The sequence below is a fragment of the Grammomys surdaster genome, unplaced genomic scaffold (assembly GCF_004785775.1).
Source record: "Grammomys surdaster isolate TR1022 unplaced genomic scaffold, NIH_TR_1.0 312, whole genome shotgun sequence".
NCBI classification, from domain to species: Eukaryota; Metazoa; Chordata; class Mammalia; order Rodentia; family Muridae; genus Grammomys; species Grammomys surdaster.
Window position 1 is genome coordinate 69975 of NW_021604731.1, and position 18871 is coordinate 88845.

Sequence of the window (18871 nt, forward strand, 5' to 3'; positions counted from 1 at the left end):
GATCTTTCCCACTTCTCTACCTACTAAGCAACATGCTCTCGCTGTCTCTGTCTGTCTCTGTGTCTCACTGTCTCTGTGTCTCTCTTTCTGCCTCTATTTCTATCTCACTGTCTCTGTGTCTCTCTTTCTGCCTCTATTTCTATCTCTCTCACAATACAAACAACCAAAAATGAAAAATCAAAATAAACAAACTTTAAAAAGAACACCAATATAACAACAAAATAAACTCCAAAACACACAAACAAACACAGAATAGCTTTTGTGTTAGTAAACTATTCCTGGGCATGGGGCCTGTCCTAGAGTGTCCTTGATATACCCAGTGATACTCTATTGAAGAAAACTGGTTTCCCCTTTCCTAGAAGGTGTCAGTTGCAAATAACTTTTTGGCTAGGGGTGGGACTTTGAGTCCACTTCCCCTTCTCAGTCCTTAAATCTTTTTCAGACTAATTTTTTAATTAATTCATTTTGAGACAAGTTCTCACTATGTAGCCATGGCTGACACTGGCATTGAATATGCTAGGTAGACCAGGCTGGCCTCAAAGTCACGGAAATATGGCTGACTCTGCCCCCTACCCCAGCAAATGCTAAGATTAAAAGTGCATGAAACACCTAACCTGAACCAATTTTTTGTTTAGATTTATTTTATGTGTGTGAGTGTTTTTTTTGCCTGACTACCTTTATGCACCAGATTTATGAACCACGTGAATGCCTGGTGCCCACAAAGTTCAGAAGAGGGCATTGGGGTCCTTTGGAACTGGGGTTACAGGTGGTTATTTGTCACTAGATGGGTGATGGGAACTGAACTTGGGTCTTTTGCAAGAGCAACAACTGCTCTTAACCACTGAGCTGTCTGTCCAACCTCTAGAACAACTTTCCAAAAAAATCTCTAGTTAAACCTCCAGCTTTGCTTCAACTGGAGTTGTGTTTATTTGTTGTTAGTGTAGTTCTGCTTCTGGGAATTCTATTTGGATTTTAAACTAGTTTCCAGTGGTTGAATAAAATGGTCAGTCTTGTTTTTTATATCTTTGAATACATTAAACAACAATTTTAAAGTCTCTCTGAAAAATCGTACTATCTAGATCCTTAATGTGCTCTTTCCATTGTCCCCTGGTTATGTTAATGTGGTTTTGTTTCTTTATGTACCTGCTTGTGTTTTATTGTAGACTTAATGTACGTGAAAAATATAAATCTAATTTGTAGCCTTTTTGTTAAGGTTACTATCATCCAGAAAGAATGGCTTTGTTTAGTTTTGTTTTGTTTTATAGAAGCTGCCTAGAGGCATCAGCCAGTCAGACCACCGTAATCCAACTGCAGGGGCTAAAGTGATTTAATACTGAGCTTTGGTAACGTCGTAGTTCTGGAGGTTTTTTTTTTCTTCGCCTTTAATCCTTAAGGTTTTTTTCAACCCAAAGTATGATTTCTTTTTTTATAAACAATTTTTATTGAGGTTCATATAGCCATAAATTTTCTGGGATGTCTACATGATTAGCATTGTGTAAAGTTTGTTAAATTTTTTTAAATTAAATATATTTCTTAGATTTCATAGAGTGGAATTTCAAGGTACAACAGGACATGAGAATGCCACAATAGTGTATAATGTTTGCCCACAGATAGGATTTTTTTTTCTGAAGGTTATAGGAGCTTAGTTGAATTCTGGCACATTTTCATGAGTGTTGAGCCATGCAGTTTTCTTCAATAGAGTGTCACTTGGGCATATCAAGCACACTCTAGGACAGGTCCCATGCTCAGGAATAGTTTACTAACACAAAAGCTATTCTATGTTTGTTTGTGTGCTTTTGGGGTTTGTTTTGTTGTTATACTGGTGTTCTTTTTTAAGTTTATTTATTTTGATAAACTGACATGGTTTTGTAGCTATATTTTCATTTGTCTCACCTACAGAAATCCCCAAAGTATGATTTTGTACCAGAATTCCCCACCTTGGCATGCCACAGAATCTAATTATCTTATGTCTCGGCTCATCCACATCTTCTTGGCACCAGCTGGGAAATGGATTCAAATGCCACATTTTGCTGTCTTCCCACATTTTGCTGTCTTCCCATTTTTGTCATCATTGTTAGTGAAAAGGCTGACACTCAGTCCTTAGTTCACCACTAGATAGAATTTCAATCATTTATAAAATGTTTTAAATGTTTTATTACACAATATTTCCTAACACTAATTTGAGACCTACTTGTAATCCTACTACTTAGGAGGCTGAGACAAAAGAACATGAGTTCGAGGCCAGCCTGGACTGCAGGAAGATTCCATTTAAAACCATCACCACAAAAATGTAAACAAACAAATATTTAGGATAAAATAACTCTTTAAGAATTGCTAGTATCTGTTACATACCTGCAATCTCAGTACTCTAGTAACTGAGGTAGGAGGATTGTGAGTTCTGTACAGTCTGTCCTGAGTTACTTAAGTGAGACCTTGTTTCAAAAAGGAGCAAACAAACAAAAACTACTCGAGCAAGAATGGCTTATAAATATTTATAGCCTAAAACCAGATCAAACATATTTAGAAAAGCAAAACCGTGGGTTTCACTAAAAACAGTTTAAAGATTTTTATTTGAAATATTTGGCTAATTTATTTTAACACCTTTTCTACATTATTTTTTCCTTCACAACCATATCAATAAATTTAAGGATAGACTCTATGAAGATGAACACTCATATAAGTAAGCTTACATCATGTTTCCCTATGGTTTTCTGAAACACACATACACGTATGTATAGTTTAAATAAAGTTATGCCACACTCAGCTGATAATCCTCTCTCAAGAGCCCCAGAGATCAATACTGATGTCTTCCTTAATTGCTTACATGTTAGGTTTTGAAAGCAACTCTCTTCCTGAGACCCGGGAATCACCATTTATGCTAGACTGGCTGACTAGCAAGCTCCAGGCATCCTTCTATCTCTGGCTCTCCATCACTGAGATGTATTAAGCCATATCCCCATCCCTATATCCGTTTACAGCAACCATAGTTTTTTTTTTTTTCCTGTTTGTTCTGTAAAAAGGGAAAAATCACATAGGTAAGTCATGACCAATTAGGCCTGAGGAAAAGACTCCTGGAGACTAGAAAGATATTGCTGATGTTCTGAAGACAATACTGTATGAAGCAGAAAGCACAAATACCCTAGAAAAGCTTTTGAGCAACTAAATCAATCAGGAATATAAATAGACCTTCACATTCCTGGTTATCCAACAAAACATAAACATCATTACTTCAGATCCTCCTATTTGAGTCTTCTGCTACTTGTAACCAAAGGAGCATACTAATAAAATTACAGTGATTTAAAGGACATTCTCAAGATTATTTGATACTTCTCCCATTGAAAGATCATTGAGTTGCTTATAGAATGTGTGGGGTGTTTCCTGGAATATGTGTACACCTGAGGATTCTGTTAATTTCTATATAGGCTTCAAGTTACTTCATGCCTCTTAACTCCTGTTTTACTTTCAAAGTAATAGGAAGGGATTAAAGCCTAACGAGCCTTCTGACTTTGATACTGGGGAACAACATAGAAGTCATTGTGTTGGGCTGAATATTTTTCTTCACCAAAACATATCAACATTTGAATCCCAGAACCAAGCAATGTCGTACCTTGCGCGTCACAGTACCTTGCATGGCAAAAAGCATTTTGTAGGTGTGGCTAGGACTGATACAGGAGCGGTGGTGGTAGTTTTCAAGCTGTAGGAATGAAGACAGTTACTAAAAGTTGCAAACAGCAAGAAACTAAGTACCTGCTAGCGAGTGGTTCCCAGCCTTTCTAATGCTGCAACCCTTTACTACAGTTCCTCACGCTGTGGTGACCCCTGACCATGACATTACTTTTGTTGCCACTTCATAACTGTAATTTTGCTACTGTTATGAATTGCAATGTATATATCTGTTATGCAACCCCCAAAGGGGTCATGACCCACGGGTTCAGAACCTCTGTGCTAGTGTCTCCAGACCCATTTTAGATATGTGACCACGTTTAAAACTATGAAATAATGATTTTGGTGTTTTAAACTATTATGTCTGTGGTAATTTGTTACAACAGCCACAGGAATCTCACAACACTGTTGAGGGACTTGAGCTTTGCTATTAGACTGTAATACTCAGGCTGATAGACCTCTTCTACCATACTGTGGCCTTGGGTCAGTTACTTCAAATTTCTGCATTTTAGCTGTACCAAGAATAAGAGAATAAAGGGAGGAAAGATCTGAATTACTGAGTTTGAGGAAAATCTCAAAATCAACTGTACTTAGTAAAATAATCCTAAAATAAATATAAACACAGTACGTCTAATAAGGCTTATAATACTATTTAGGGCATTTGCTCCTTTCTCAAAAGTCACACACACACACACACACACACACACAGTCTTTACGGAAGAGGGACATCAACTTTAGGAGTTGTGTGTACAGACTCTTATTTGATCCTTATAACGAGTCACAAAATAGAGAGGTTTTGTTGTTGTTATTGTTGTTGTTTATGATATGGGAAAACTGAATCTGTGGAGGTTTATATTTTTCAAAATCAGTAACTAGTACAGGGAGAAATCAAAGTTACTTGCTCAGCTGCTACACTCATTTGCTGGATAACTGTGGATGAATGTATTGTGCATGCATGACCACAGCAGGAAACTGAGTCTAGACTGGCTGACACAAGGTTATCCTAACTAATCCCCATGGAAGCTCTTGGCGCTCTCACCATCCTTCCCTTCTTTTCAGAAAACCAGCCTGGTCTGAAGTGCACTCTAGACCTAACAGGTACCTTTAGCCCCGCTAAAGGGCTCAACTCAAACAGAGTCCCTCCTCCCTGTCCTTTAACCCCGCCCACGTCAGGTCCCTGCCGGTTTGCGACAGAAGGGCGGGGCCTAGCCCTGGTCTTGAGTGGAGGCGGGGCCTCCCCAGAGGCCAGTACGCCGCTGAGGAGCTGGACCGGAGGTTTGCTCCGCCCCAAGGGACTAAGGAAACCACCATGGAAGGGTACCAACGGCCCTGCGACGAGGTACCGCCCCTCTGGCGCCAGGAAGAGCCCCTCAGCCTTCTGACTGGCTGTGGGGACACTGCGGGGTGGTCTCTTAGTGCTGGGAGAGTTAGGATTCAGCGTCTTTTTAGCCTGGGTCTGCGCCGCGGGGCCTGGATCCTTCTTGTCCTTAGGCGTCTCCCTCTCCCTGCCCCTCCCCCTCCTCCGAGATCCTAAGGGTGGGCTGAACGTCGCGCTGGCCTGAGTGACCGAAAGCGCTTGGGGACAGTGGTCGGGGTCTACGAGGGCCGGGTGGGTGTAGGGAAGGCCTATCTTGGGATGCACTGGCAGGCGTTGGCGAGCCCCGCCTGTTTGCGATCCAGGCCTGGGAAACCGGTCTCTCTGATTCCTCCACCCTTTTGAGTCTCCTTGAGCTGGCGCTGCAAGGTGGCTCTAGTCCTGGGAACTCTCCCCAGGAAAGGCTAGAGGCAGTGCTTTACGGATTAAGAGCCCTTGCTCACCGATTCAGATTTCCCTAAACCTCACCAGAACCCTAGGATGTCGGTTACTTTCCTGTTACTGAAGGTAAAAGACTTTTTATGGCGACCAAATGATAGGCCCCAAGTTAAAACTGTTAGGAATGACAGATGTTCCATTTGAACCCAGGTCTCTGGCTTCATACTTAAGCCCTTATTTCAAGGACTTGGAGGATGAGGCCTTGTTGAATTGTCGCACAGCCTATAAGAGTTTGCAATTACAGAGTAGACAGAATTTTTTTTTCCCAGTGATAACCACTGGTGAGTGATATAGGAAACTTAAAGATGAAACCTGGAGGTACAATGTGACATGATCCTTGTAAGGAGCTTCTGGTCCAATGGGAACCTTTAGGGTATGAGTTTCTGCACAAGATTCTGTGCTGCAGAGAGCGTGCGTACTTGTAGGTCAGTGGTGAAGCATACTAATGTTAGAAATAAGGACTTGCCCCCTCCCCCAGTTACAGGGTTCTTCCTCAGATTTACGTCCTAGCAAAGGTGCAAGGGGATCTATTTTTACTACTTCCTAAATACACGTAATTTCTAAAGAAATAGGAGTGGAGAAACAGTTCTAATGTGCTTGGCTAGCACACGAGAAGCTCTGAGTTCATAGCACCAAAAGAGACAGAGATGCATCCATTATTATTAGGTAACTTTCCAAACTGTAGTGAAATGTACGTCCTTTATTTCTTAGGCCAAGTTTTGGATGCCATTTCGAAGTAAAAATGGTATTTTATCATAGGACCAAAATATGAGACCTCTTTTCATAATGCCTCCAACTTTGTAGAGTTTCACTCCTTTTTTTTTTTTAGGGAATGATAGGAAATTTTATAGAATAATTAATAGAATTAAAATAAAGAAATCTATACTTAAAACATAACTCTGGAATTTACTTAGTTCGAGTAGTTTGAAGTTGAATAGTGGTTTTTAAAACACCAAAGTGCTGCTTTCCCAATGCACCCGAAATATCTTCCTGGAAGTAATTTTGGTAGTACCTGAAGCATCTTGGCTTGTATTTGAGTCCTATCACATAACGTAGTTCTGCAACAGAGGACACTTAGATGCTATTGAAAATTGCTGTTAATCTAAGGTTCTAACAAGCTACCTCCCCCCCAAAAAAGAAATACCAATTCATACAATTAAAATAACATTAATTTCTAATGACAGAGTATTGCCATAATCTTTTATTTGGGAAAGTAATGGTTTGCCTCACATCAGTTCAAAATAAAATTGGAAATGACAGTTGAGTATAGTCTTATGGTCCACTTTTGCTGACATGATTTCCTGTATACTGATAGCACACAACAGACATCATTAATAGCTACCGAATGCCAATTTCTTAGGCTTTATTACACAATGATTACCTAGAATATTCATTACACTCACTATTGTAAAAGCACTTTTCAAAGCGGTATTTGCCTAGGCCCTGCCCAATTCTAATGGCTCCAAACCTACAGGGAATAGGTTCAAAATCCTCAGTAGACCCAATGCTCCTAGCATTCTGTCACTATGGTTTTCTTAGGCCAGATGAGGGTATCCTGAATCTTGCCTATGCTGAAAGCAGGTTTTCTTGTGTTTTCTTTTTAGGTTGGCTTCAATGCTGATGAAGCACATAATATAGTCAAAGAGGTGAGTTACATTTGCTGTTATCTCACAGCTTGTGTGTTAATGAAAATACCTTAAATCCAATTAAGGTTAAAACACAGAGATGGAAAATATTCCCTCTTTGTAGGGGTGTATATGCAGTGCATGCCATGAGGCTTAGTTGGACTTTTTTCTGAAAGACCTGCTGAAGCTCTGTTTCAAGTCTACAGAGAGAAAAGATACTGAGGACCCTTATTGATCCAAGTGTTATCCCTATAGACTACACTGTGGGTGAGGTACTTTAAGACTACTCTAAAGAGTCATCATTAACTCTCCCAAATCTTACGTTAAAAAAAAAAAAAGAAACCCTGAGCTGGCTCAGGAGACTGGCTCCAATTGTGGGTGTGGCTCTTGGGGCCTGTGTCCTAGCAAACCCTGATTTGAGTTCTGTCTGGGCACGATTGACTCCACCTTCTCGGCATCGAGTGTGTGTGCCATCAGTTTCCCCAGAGACAGTTCTTGACTTGCCTGACTTCTTGCTCTAAGGATAGACTCTCCTCATCCCGAGCTCAGCTGGGCTGACCCTGTAGAAGTAGGATCATCAGTTTAACATCCCAGAGGGCTAGGCAACGTGAAAAAAAAAAAAGCTGTATTTTAATAGTTGAAGAATTCTTATTAGAATATTTACTTATTTAAACTATCCAGACTGTATTATATAGCTGTATATTTAACAATATTTAATCAAAACAAATGCAGCACAAGGAAGAGCAATTAAAGGGAGGTGTAGCGATAATATTATTTTTTAAAATAGAATGTCAAAAGACATTAGTAGTTAATGGTGAGCAGACATGAAAGAAAAGATGCTGAGTTTTTGGAAGAGACACTTTAATATATTTTCCTTACTCAAATTTTGGGCCATATGAAAAGGCAAAAGCATCACCTGAAGATAAAAACTAGGCTGATGACTGTATCATGTTATACTAACCCCTCCTTAGTTGAAACTTGCAATACTGGCTTTGCGTGTACACAAGGGAAAGTTTGAGTCAGCAGAGAGAAACAGGATAATGTGTCTCTTTGGTCTGGCTGGGGATGGAAGGAAAAATGAAAACCCAAGTTCAAGATGCTTGGGAATGCGGTTTTCTCAGGTGGGTCAGATAGAGCAATGCTGACCACTCACCAACCAGATAACTTATCCATCTCCCTAGGAAGGAAGGAAAGATGGATGGAGTAAGAGGTCAATAATGTTAAAGGCGTGTGTGTGTGTGTGTGTGTGTGTGTGTGTGTGTGTAGGAAGTGTGTTTCTATCGGTGCGAATATATTGAAATCTACTGAGACCTCTATCTTGAGAAGAGATGGGGGAGCTAGTGGGGAACTAAATTTTCAACTATCGTAGGAGTTCTAGACAAGCCGCTCATAAAGAAAAACTTAATGGTAGACAAGTTATTCAGAAATATATAAGTAATTACTTTTTAAACTGCTGTGTGTGTGTGTGTGTGTGTGTATCTCTGTCTCTCTCTCTGTGTGTGTGTGTGTGTGTGTGTGTGTGTGTTTTAGAGGTTAGATAGTATTAGAAGCTACCAAATGCATTTTTATTTTTTCTCTTGTTTCTTTGTTTTGTTTTGTTTTGTTTGAGATAGAGTGTTGTTAAGTAGCCAGGATTGCCTGCCTCCTAGTTTTCATACTCCTGCCTCAGACAATCAACTGTTAGGATTCCAGGCACACACCACCGCACCTAGCTTACTAGATGCACTTTACAGTAGGACTCTCACTGAAATATTTCTGAGAATGTGGTTAGCTCTATAAGTCATTTAACTGAAAACAGTTTGATACCAACTGAACTTGAATTCTCGACATGAAAGATGGCGCTTAAGAGAAATCTCAGGCTTTGGGGAACTTGTCTCTGGTCTTCTTGGCCTTTCTTTCCTGACTCGCCTTTCTATGCCACTAAAATAGTTCTATTGAAAAGCTGGAAAAGGCTTAAAGGTACAAGTACTGTTTTAAAACATTTCAGACCATCCTAGATAATTCCATAATTTCAATAGTCATTTCTGTTTTATTCCATACTCAGTCTCATTCCTTGAATTTCGGGGTTTGGTTTGGTTGTTTTGCTTGTTTTTGTTTTTATTTTCAAGACAAAGTTTCCCTGTGTAGCTCTGGCTGTTCTAGGATTTACTCTGTAGGTCAGGCTGGCCTTGAAGTCCCAGAATACCACCAGCCTCTGCCTTAGAGTTCTGGGATTAAAGGCATGTGCTACTGCCAGCCGCTTCTTTTAATTTCTTGCTCTGAGTTGTCTCTCTCCCTGTCAACTTACTTTTACCACTGAGCTTTTAGAGCCAGTCATGTACTAGTACTAGAAGACATTTAATTTAGTGAGTGATTGAATTTCCCCCATGCCCAAAATTTCCTCAGAAAAAAAAAACGACATTTTAAATGACATAAACTCAAGACTTAGTCTAAAGCATGTTCAGTTTAGACTATCCAGAAAGTATATTTAAATAAGTATTCCTTCAGCAACAAACATGTAAGTACTTACTGTGTGCCCAGGTCCTGAGCTTTGCTCTGGAGGAATACAGAACTGTTTACAGCTCTGATTTGTGTAGTGTCTTTCAGGGTTGATGGCTATTAGTTAGGGACTTCACTTGGCTCGGGGCAGTGAAGGGATGAAGAAAAGACACACACATACAGACCCATGGCCAGAAAAGCTGGGATCAGGTACAGTGGGCTTAAAAGCGAGGGGGCTGGAGTGATCTACAAGGTTATTCAGTCGTATTGTGACATTAAGGGTTAAGCAAAGAAGCATCTGTTGGAGGCTGGGCCTTATCCAGGATATCTGACTTCAAGGCCATTAACTCATTCTCCTACACGTCTGGTCCGAAGCTCAGAGTGATAAGAGGACAAAAGGAATTAGTTCTTGGGCCTGAGACCATGGATTCAATTTGACCCTGCCAGCAAGATAGAGAAGTTATCTCTGAGATGGCTGAATTCAGACAACTGTCTCCTTACAATTGCACACAGACAGGGAAGCAGAGTTGTTATATATAGCTATTCTTTATTCAAGAGGCAGCCTTAGCTAGTCTCAATAGGAACAGTCTCTGTAGGGGAGCAGTCTTCAGGCTGGGGGAGAAAGCTATGATGGACATTTTCTGCACACTGTCAACATCTACATATGGACCACAGGAAGGTTATTGCATCTTTCTGAGCCTTCATTCAGGAGTTGAGAAAGCTTTGCAGTTTTCCCATACGTCTAAGGCAATAGAATCCTTGACATGGCTGTACCCATGTCAGAAGCACACACACATTCAGTCGGGATTTCAGTCACTCCAGGTATTGTATCTCTCCCCACAGTCTGGGAACTGGTGGCTTAAAGATGGTAGGTCATTAGCTAAATGGTTTGAAACAGACAGATAGAGACCCTGGCCTTCAAGCCCAGGACTGGGATACGAAAGCCATTGTTCTTTTGTTTGTTTGTTTGTTTTTGTTTTTTTTTTTGTTTTTCGAGATAGGGTTTCTCTGTGTAACCCTGGCTGTCCTGGAGCTCACTCCGTAGACCAGGCTGGCCTCGAACTCAGAAATCCACCTGCCTCTGCCTCCCAAGTGCTGGGATTACAGGCGTGCGCCACCACCGCCTGGCGAAAGCCATTTTTCTTAATCGAGTATCAAAAGTGGATGCAAGTGAGCACTGTGGTATATTATTTGGCTTTCTTTTTTTTAAATATCTTTATTCACTTTCACTGGCAGGTGTATTGATTGCTTTATAGCTAAGCAATTATAGGTTATGAATGGGATTCCAATTCTAATCCCGAGAATTGTTTTTAAATTAGCCCAGTCCTTTGTTTTGCACACACAAACCCTAGTTTGTTTCAAAGCCACTCGAGCCAACTAGTGCCATCTTCCCTTAGTCCTGCAGTCATTTTTATCACTTCCTGTTTATGAGTTGTCCTTCCTATGTTCTAAACATTAGAGCTCTTTGATTAGTGCCTCTTCTAGAGTAAGCTCTTTACCAACAGAGGCATTGACAGATTTATCTTCGTACGACCTGTAATATTTCATAGAATTAGATAAGACTCATGGGAATGCTTAGAAAATGCTTGAAGCTACAGACAGTGCACAACAGACATTTAGTAGCTGTGTGCTTTCTGTTAATGCCCCAGCAGGCGCTGTCTTGAGTGACTTTCCCTTGTAGTGTATGTCCAGTCTGGTTCATCTGGGTTCATTGAGCTGTTCTCTCTCCTAGTGTGTTGATGGAGTCTTGGGTGGCAATGATTACAATCAGAATGACATCAATCAATGGACTGCGAGCATAGTGGAACAATCCCTTGCACATTTGGTCAAACTGGGAAAAGCTTACAAGTACATTGGTAAGTGATGATTCACTGTCCTTCTTCACTAGCTTGTGTACCTTTCTCCTGATTTTCTCTGAATTGTGAGAGTGTATCTGAACAATCGCCACTGTAGTTGAACACTCAAAGTGTAAGATGCACTTCTGACATATCCCTTCAACATAATACACAACGGTGTGGAAATAGGAAGGGCTTTCCATCGAAAGCAGTTGAACTGCTTGCCCTTTGTAGCAACAGTTCCCTTTGTCTACTGAGACCCTCCAGTGCTGTCTTCCTCTCATCCGTCCATGCCTCTGCATAGGCCTGTGAAGATCCATACAGCAAGAGTACAAAGTGAAATATTCCCTGCATTTCTGTGTGACATCTGTTAGTGGCACAGGGCACACAATTTGATCCAGAATTTTTCTGCCATGCAATTGTTGGTGGTGACAGTAGTGGCCCATGAAATGGCTGACTCCCATGAAGTTAAGTTCAGGATGATAGTACGTATTCAAAATAGGAGACAATTTTAGTCTACTGACTGAATTATTTTGTGTTACTTTTTTCAGCTTCTGGAGTTCTAACACAAACACTTCAGCCTTGACTCCTTCCTCCTTTGCAGTAACTGCTGTTCTGTGTCTTTCTTTGTAGTGACCTGTGCAGTAGTCCAGAGGAGCCCATATGGATTTCACACAGCCAGCTCCTGCTTTTGGGATACAACATCTGATGGTGAGGGACCTTAAATGAATTTACCCAGAATGAAAGTTCCAGCAAAGTCAGGCTGGAGTTATTACAGAGCGCTACTAAAAGTCTGGAAAGATAATATCAATAGAATTGCATTGTGTCTGTTCACATGTATGATTTCAGGGTAGTATGAAATGTGAAGATATAATGTGTTGCAGAAAATACTATTAAAAGTGTGTGTGTGTGTGTGTGTGTGTGTGTGTGTGTGTGTGTGTGTATGTGTGACTTAGTGTCTGGTAATTGTGAAGTTTTGCTAGTATATGAAAGTCCTCTCTTGTATGCTTTCAGGAATCTGTACCGTCAGATGGGAGAACCGGACCATGAACTGCATCGTTAATGTTTTTGCAGTTGCAATTGTCCTGTAACCTGTAACGCACTAAACGTGTTGGGTTAAGGCCCTTAACTTAAGTTTGTGAGTGTATTCTTTCTAAAAAGAGTAACAATTACTTATTAACATGCTAGATGACAAGTGTGCAATATGCTTCAAAGCTATCAACAGAGAACTGAATATTGTAAGCAGAAGTCTAATAGGATGTTGGCAGATTATCTCGTATTCTATACAGCATCATTTAAGAACATAAAATGTTAGCCGACAATTAATGCAGAAATATGGCTGACCTAAGAATAGAATTTTCTACTAATACAAGCCTTTCCTGGCATTATGTTCCAACAAAGATGGGGAAATCTATTTAGATATTAACATTATCATTAACTAGAAAACACAACAGGGATAAATATATGAACAAAAAAGTACAAGAAGAAATGCAGAGAAAATGACATGAATTAGCTAATACCTTTCTGGTTTAAGTATTTTTGCTTTGTTGAATTGCATATAGTAGTTCATGGAAAGTAATTTACACACACATACACTCATTCCCTCTTTTCTCTCCCTCTCCCCCCGCCCCTCGCCCCATCTAATGTAATCGTAGCTGCTGTGACTAACTAGTTTTGTTTTCCTGCAAACTGACAAACCCATTGATTTTTAATGTCAGTTTCTTACATTTTACACTTGAGGTGGAATTAAATACGATCGACCTAGTTGAGTATATGATCAGCATTCTCTGACTCAGACAACTGCCTTACAATCCAGTCCTTCCACGAGGGACAGCTATCTATGGACTGTGTGCTCTGCAGGTTTCTCTGCCAGACAGACAGCTCTTAACGTGGTGTTCACGTGTCAAGTTTGTTTTGGCAGCTGTTCAGTTGGAAAATCAGTGTTTATGTTTGAAGGAGAACAAAAAAAAGAAAGAAAGGAAGGAAGAGAATCTGGCCCTCCATGGAAAATTAACCAGAAGGAAAGCACTAATTGGTAACAGAATTATAGATACAGTTTTTAAGGGTTGCTTCCCACAAAGTAATACATCAAATATGCAACTCTTCCTTAAAGGCCTTATTAGTAGTCTTAGGTATACAGTAATAAATTTTATCATTGAATTAGTTTCAACTATGTGTGACTAATTTAAAATACTTAGGTAGAATTAGGACAAGTGAAGTAGAATAAACATTAAAAGTGAACAATCATTAGCAGGTTATCTAATATCTCAGGGCTTATGAAATATATTTCAATTTATTAAAATCAAAGATAAATATTAGGATACACAGCTGGCCACCAAATGCAAAATCAGTCTGCCATTTAACCTACAAAATGAAATCAATTTCTCCTATTGCCATTGTCACGCAGTCTGTGTGAACACTGGAATCACATGTCATTGAATTTTTAGGGTAAGGAAAAGTTTAGTATTAATGGCAACAACATTAAGACAGGATTCTTACATGAGGACTATGCATGTGGTTGACATTTTTCAGAATAACTGTAATGACAAGAATGCAAAGATAGGGTTTAATGAGGTGACCTGTAGCTTTGGCACATCTAGAGTTCTTTGTCATTACCTTTATGTTATTTTATGCTGCTGGCTCTTGTACCTCGGGAGATCGTAACAGTGACCAAATTATCTGTGCGGTTAAGGCTTATTCTTTGATTATTGTTGTTGAAGTCTCGTTTTAAAATTATCAAATCATACCTCGTGAGCTTGCTATCTGCTGTTCCTAGTTAAAAATATAATAAAGACTATCTTATTGTGCTGAACATCTGGCTCTGGTTGGTTACTCAGTGGTCAAGAAATCAGGATTCTGCTTACTTGAATACATTTTAAGCAGGATAAATGGAGGAGGAAAATAAATGTGGGACCACATAAATATATTACAGAAATTAATACATCAAGAGTGTGAGGTCAGACTCAGTTGCCCAATAAAACTGTGTCTCAAAAATATTGCTACCTAAATCTAGTCTTCACCATTACAGTATCATTAATAGCTTCTGTTTCATGTATTTTATTTATGATCTTTAGCGCAATGTTTTTCTTTAAAGCTAACTTAAAACATATTTTGTAACTACTTTTGAACTTGTGATAATTATTTTAGCACTTTGTCTTGTCAAATTGCAAATGACTTGTTGCCTCTTTCAAACAATTAGGGACTTCAAGTAAATAAGAGTATTCACATGTAAGCACTAACTGCGCTTTTTGTAAAGCTGTGATTTTGTGTTTATAAAGTCCTAATAGACTGCCTCGATAATGGCAACATTCTTCTTCCCAAGTTGGGTGTTACTTAATTACGAGCCACTGAATGCGTTTTCACTGTGTGCATTCATCATTGCAATTTATAGTGATCTAAGGATAATTTTAGGGTTGTGTCTTCAACATTAGAGTAAAAATAGTTACATGTTCTTGATAGCAGTTATTAAAACAGATGAGAAAATAGTCACCTATTTGGGGGAAACTAGTTAAGTCTCTTCTATGGCACATATCAAAGGAAAGTTAAAAGTGAATTGAAATTCTTTCCTCGCGTGCTACAATTTGTCCAAGGGGAATTTGTTTTATAATTCAAAAGGTGGAACTATCTTTGTGGCAAAATCATCTATGGCCAGTGTTAGCTAGTTCTGTAAAGTTCACTCTCTACCCTTTACAGTGAGTATTTTAAGCTAGCGTACAAAGTAATGGGTTTTTATTATGACATTGTCATACATATGTGTCATACTTTGTTCTTGTCTGATGTTCCCACTGCTCCCACATCCTTCTCCCCGTACCCACTTTCTGGTTCCCTTCCTCTTCTGATAGTCCTTCCTTTGTCTTTCATATTCCATGTATTCTATGCAATAATCTTAAACATCCATCCCTTATAAGATGTAGCATTTATGTTATGGAGGCCTGAGCCCGTGGCTTTATGCAGCTCAGTTGGCCAGCTTTCTACCACTGAGCTATATCCCTAGGGCTCTAGCAGGCTCAAGCATGACAAAAACAGGCCCCAGCATGGCAAACGTGGAGCTGGCAGCTTTTACCTCTCCTCCCTTCCCTCTCCCTTGCTCTATACCATTAGATGAAATTCCTAAAGCTAGCCACCAAGGCCTACTCCCTTATTTGGCTACTTTGTTATGCCTGACTCATTCCCAAGGCTGATCACTGAGGTCCAACTATCCAAACATCAGTGCCCAGCAATTAAAACACATCATTTTGTCTACCCTTATTAAAATACCCAATCAGAACTTACTGACACATCCTAGCTCATCCTAACACAGATTTCCCTCTTTCCCCTGTTAAACTTAACGCTTGCAAAGCTATTGTCTGCTGTTTCTGCCCAATTCAGATTCAACCACCTTGTCACTTGCTTTGCTTAATTAAAGGATCTTTTTGTGTTTGGTTTGTGCTTGGAAATTGGTATTTGGGTGTGGTCTATGCCTAATCTGGGGTCCAGATGGGGCACCCTGAAGTGGGTCCCTTCACCTATCCCTATTTGGGGGGCTTATTGTGTGTACAGATTATTTGCCTACAAGGATATCTGTGTACTACTCGCATGCCTGGTGGTGCGTGTGGAGACCCAGAAAGGGCATCAGATCCCTTGGAACTGGAGTTAGAGACAGTTGAGAGCTACCTCGTAAGTGCATGGAGTCAAACCTTGTTCCTCTACAAAAGCAGCCAGTGCTTTTAAAGGCTTTTAAAATCATCTCTCCAGTCCCAGACTTCACGGTTTATTTTGAGACAGGGTCTCCTTTTAGAGAATCTAGGGATCTTTCTTCTGACTTTTTTGTTTGTTTCTAGAGGCAAATTGAATTTGGGAGGGTGATTTCAATGATTCCAACCTGTATCTTCAAAGCCAGTGGAGCAGCATCTTCAGACCCCATCTCTGACCCCCAGGGTTTTTGACTTGGTTTTTTTTTTTTTTTTGTTGAGTTTTTTTCCTTTCTGCCTGATCCTTCTTCTTGCCTTATTATTTCCTCTTGAGAATACACTGACTCCACTCAGGATTATCTCCACAAGATCATTCATCACACCTGCTTAGTTCCTGTTAACCAAAACCAAACTCACAGGCTTCAAAGTGAAAGATGCCTGCGGGTATTCTGCTGCAACTCTTATCACCACATGATGCTGAGTATCAACGGACTCTCCAATGTAAGTATCAGAAAAGTAAAGAGCAGGTCAATAGTGAGTGATAGACTGGATTGAACATGCGCTATTCCAGGGAAAGTTATATTTCAACTCTGTTTGCTGTTTCTATTAAGGAATGGAGGCTCAGGTATGGCTGGCTAGTCTTTCAGCTTTACAAAGAGTCACAAGTATTGGTTATAATATGAAAAGACTCACAAAACTGAAATAGAAGCTTAAACACTGACTTTTGATTTAAGCAAACACAATAAATAGTGTTTTTATTCTGCAGTCCCTAACCCCCTTCCCCTCCCTGCCTTCCCTTCTTCCCTCTGCTATCCCTTCTTCCTTCCCTTCTCTACCCTCCCATTTTCCGTTTTGACAGACGGTCTTGTTAGGTATCCCAGGCTATCCAACTATCCTGCTTCAGTCCACCAGGTGTCTGGATTGCAGGTGTGCTCCGTCATCTCCAGACCCTCACCTTATGTGAGCCAGTTAGGAGATGAGAATGATAGAATCATAGGAAAATGATACATTCTATCCCAGATTAGGATTTTTTTTTTAGAGCAACTGGTCTTTCTCAGTAAATCCCAATATTAGAATCTCACTCCATGAATATAGGAACATGGCTGTTTCTGGGAAGCCAAATATAAAATCAAAGGAGACAGAGCATGCCAAGGATGGCAGAAATGAAGCAGTAAAGAAATATCAATATGTTATAGAAATGGATGATTCTGTTCATAGAAAACCATAGGGGAGAACCCTACCATAAGTGAGGATTAAGCTGATCCCTTAAGGTTTGGTGAGATTGGCTCAGTTTCATAGTTTTTAATAGTTCTAGGCTCCTACCAGCTCCTCAAGCCTCATCCCAGCAACCTCCATTGGCTGTATAAGCCGGTCACACATCAGATTTATTTGACCAATGAGCAAAGCACAGGAATGAAGTTAGCTACAGTGTGGGCTTAAGGCCAAGTCAGTACTGGGCACAGCTGCTGTAGTTGTCACCATTGATAATGGGGACCAGATATTTCAACAGAATTAATGTCCTGTGAATCATTAGTGGGTTTATAAATGGGGGTAATTTAGTGACATCTGTCAAATTTTTTTGTTGTTGTTCTTCTATCATGTGAATAGTTCTTTGGCCCACTGCTACAGAACTAACAGCATAGCTCATAAATGAAAAATGCAAATAAATAAGGCATTTCTCTTGACTAGTGTTTGGAAAGTAAATTTTAAAAATGAAACTCAGACCAGGGATGGTGTTAGCACAGAGGAAGCAAGCGGAAGCGTTAGGACTGCAAGGCTCAGCCCTTCCTACCTATGTAGTGTGCTGCGGCTCCATCTAAAGTCCATAACAAGACTCTCAAAAGCAAACAGAAAACGAAAACTAGAGTGTCTATCTACCAAGAGGACCAGGGATAAATAACACTGTCAGGAGCCATAAGAGGACAAGCTAACAATTAGCAGTTGATCATCCTGAAATGCTTCCCTCGGATTATTATCTGCGACAAGTGTGCCACATCAGCAAGGCTATGCTGGACATATTTTAGGAAAGATCCTGCTATTAATATGCTTTTCCTATTATTGTTATTAAACATATATAACAATCACTAAGCAATAGCACTCCCCTTTGGAGCAGATCTCTGCAGACCCACGAAGATGTACTGTCTTGTAATGTTGCTATATAGACAAATAGATGACTTCTTAAGTCTTAATGATGATCCTATAAGAATTCCTAAAATTATATCAATAATTATTAAGCTCTTTTATAGTGGGACTGCTATTAAAGTCCCTTTCTGATATTCAAAACTGCTATGAGAACTCTGCCAGTCTCCCAAGTGTCATCAGTTAACAGCCCTTAGATAGTAACCAGACTCTCTCCTGCTCAGAGCACATTCCAAGGTGGTTGTAAAACAATTAATCAAGGGTCACTAAAAGGGAACTCACGATTTATTATAGGTGCTAGGACAGAAGAGAAAATATTGCTTGGGTTTTTCTATGCAAAACTTCACTAATTTCTTAGTTATAGTTTTAAACCTTCAGTGAACCTGTGGAGCTAGACAGGTGATGGATGTTTAGTCAGATAATTAGTCCTAATGGATATGCATGTAAACATTCTCTGTTGTAAACTTCTATTTCAATTTATGATTTGAATTTTGGTGTGAACTTGTGATGAACTTTGCAACATGTGATAAGGTACTCTGAATGATGTGTAAGACAAAGGGACATCCGTTAGCGACTCACTTTCTCACTCACTTCTCTTCACACCTCTCTCTCTCTCTCTCTCTCTCTCTCTCTCTCTCTCTCTCTCTC

General features: G+C 39.9%; 1 protein-coding gene across 1 annotated transcript; it reads left to right on the forward strand.

Annotated features, from left to right (window-relative positions):
* The first annotated feature begins 4921 nt into the window (after positions 1-4921).
* Positions 4922-14226, forward strand: Dynlt3 (dynein light chain Tctex-type 3). Its single transcript, XM_028777609.1, has 5 exons — positions 4922-5002; positions 7081-7122; positions 11312-11435; positions 12048-12125; positions 12429-14226. Exons 1-5 carry the CDS (start codon positions 4973-4975, stop codon positions 12503-12505), a joined length of 351 nt encoding a protein of 116 aa, XP_028633442.1. The 5' UTR covers positions 4922-4972; the 3' UTR covers positions 12506-14226.
* Positions 14227-18871: the final 4645 nt, after the last annotated feature.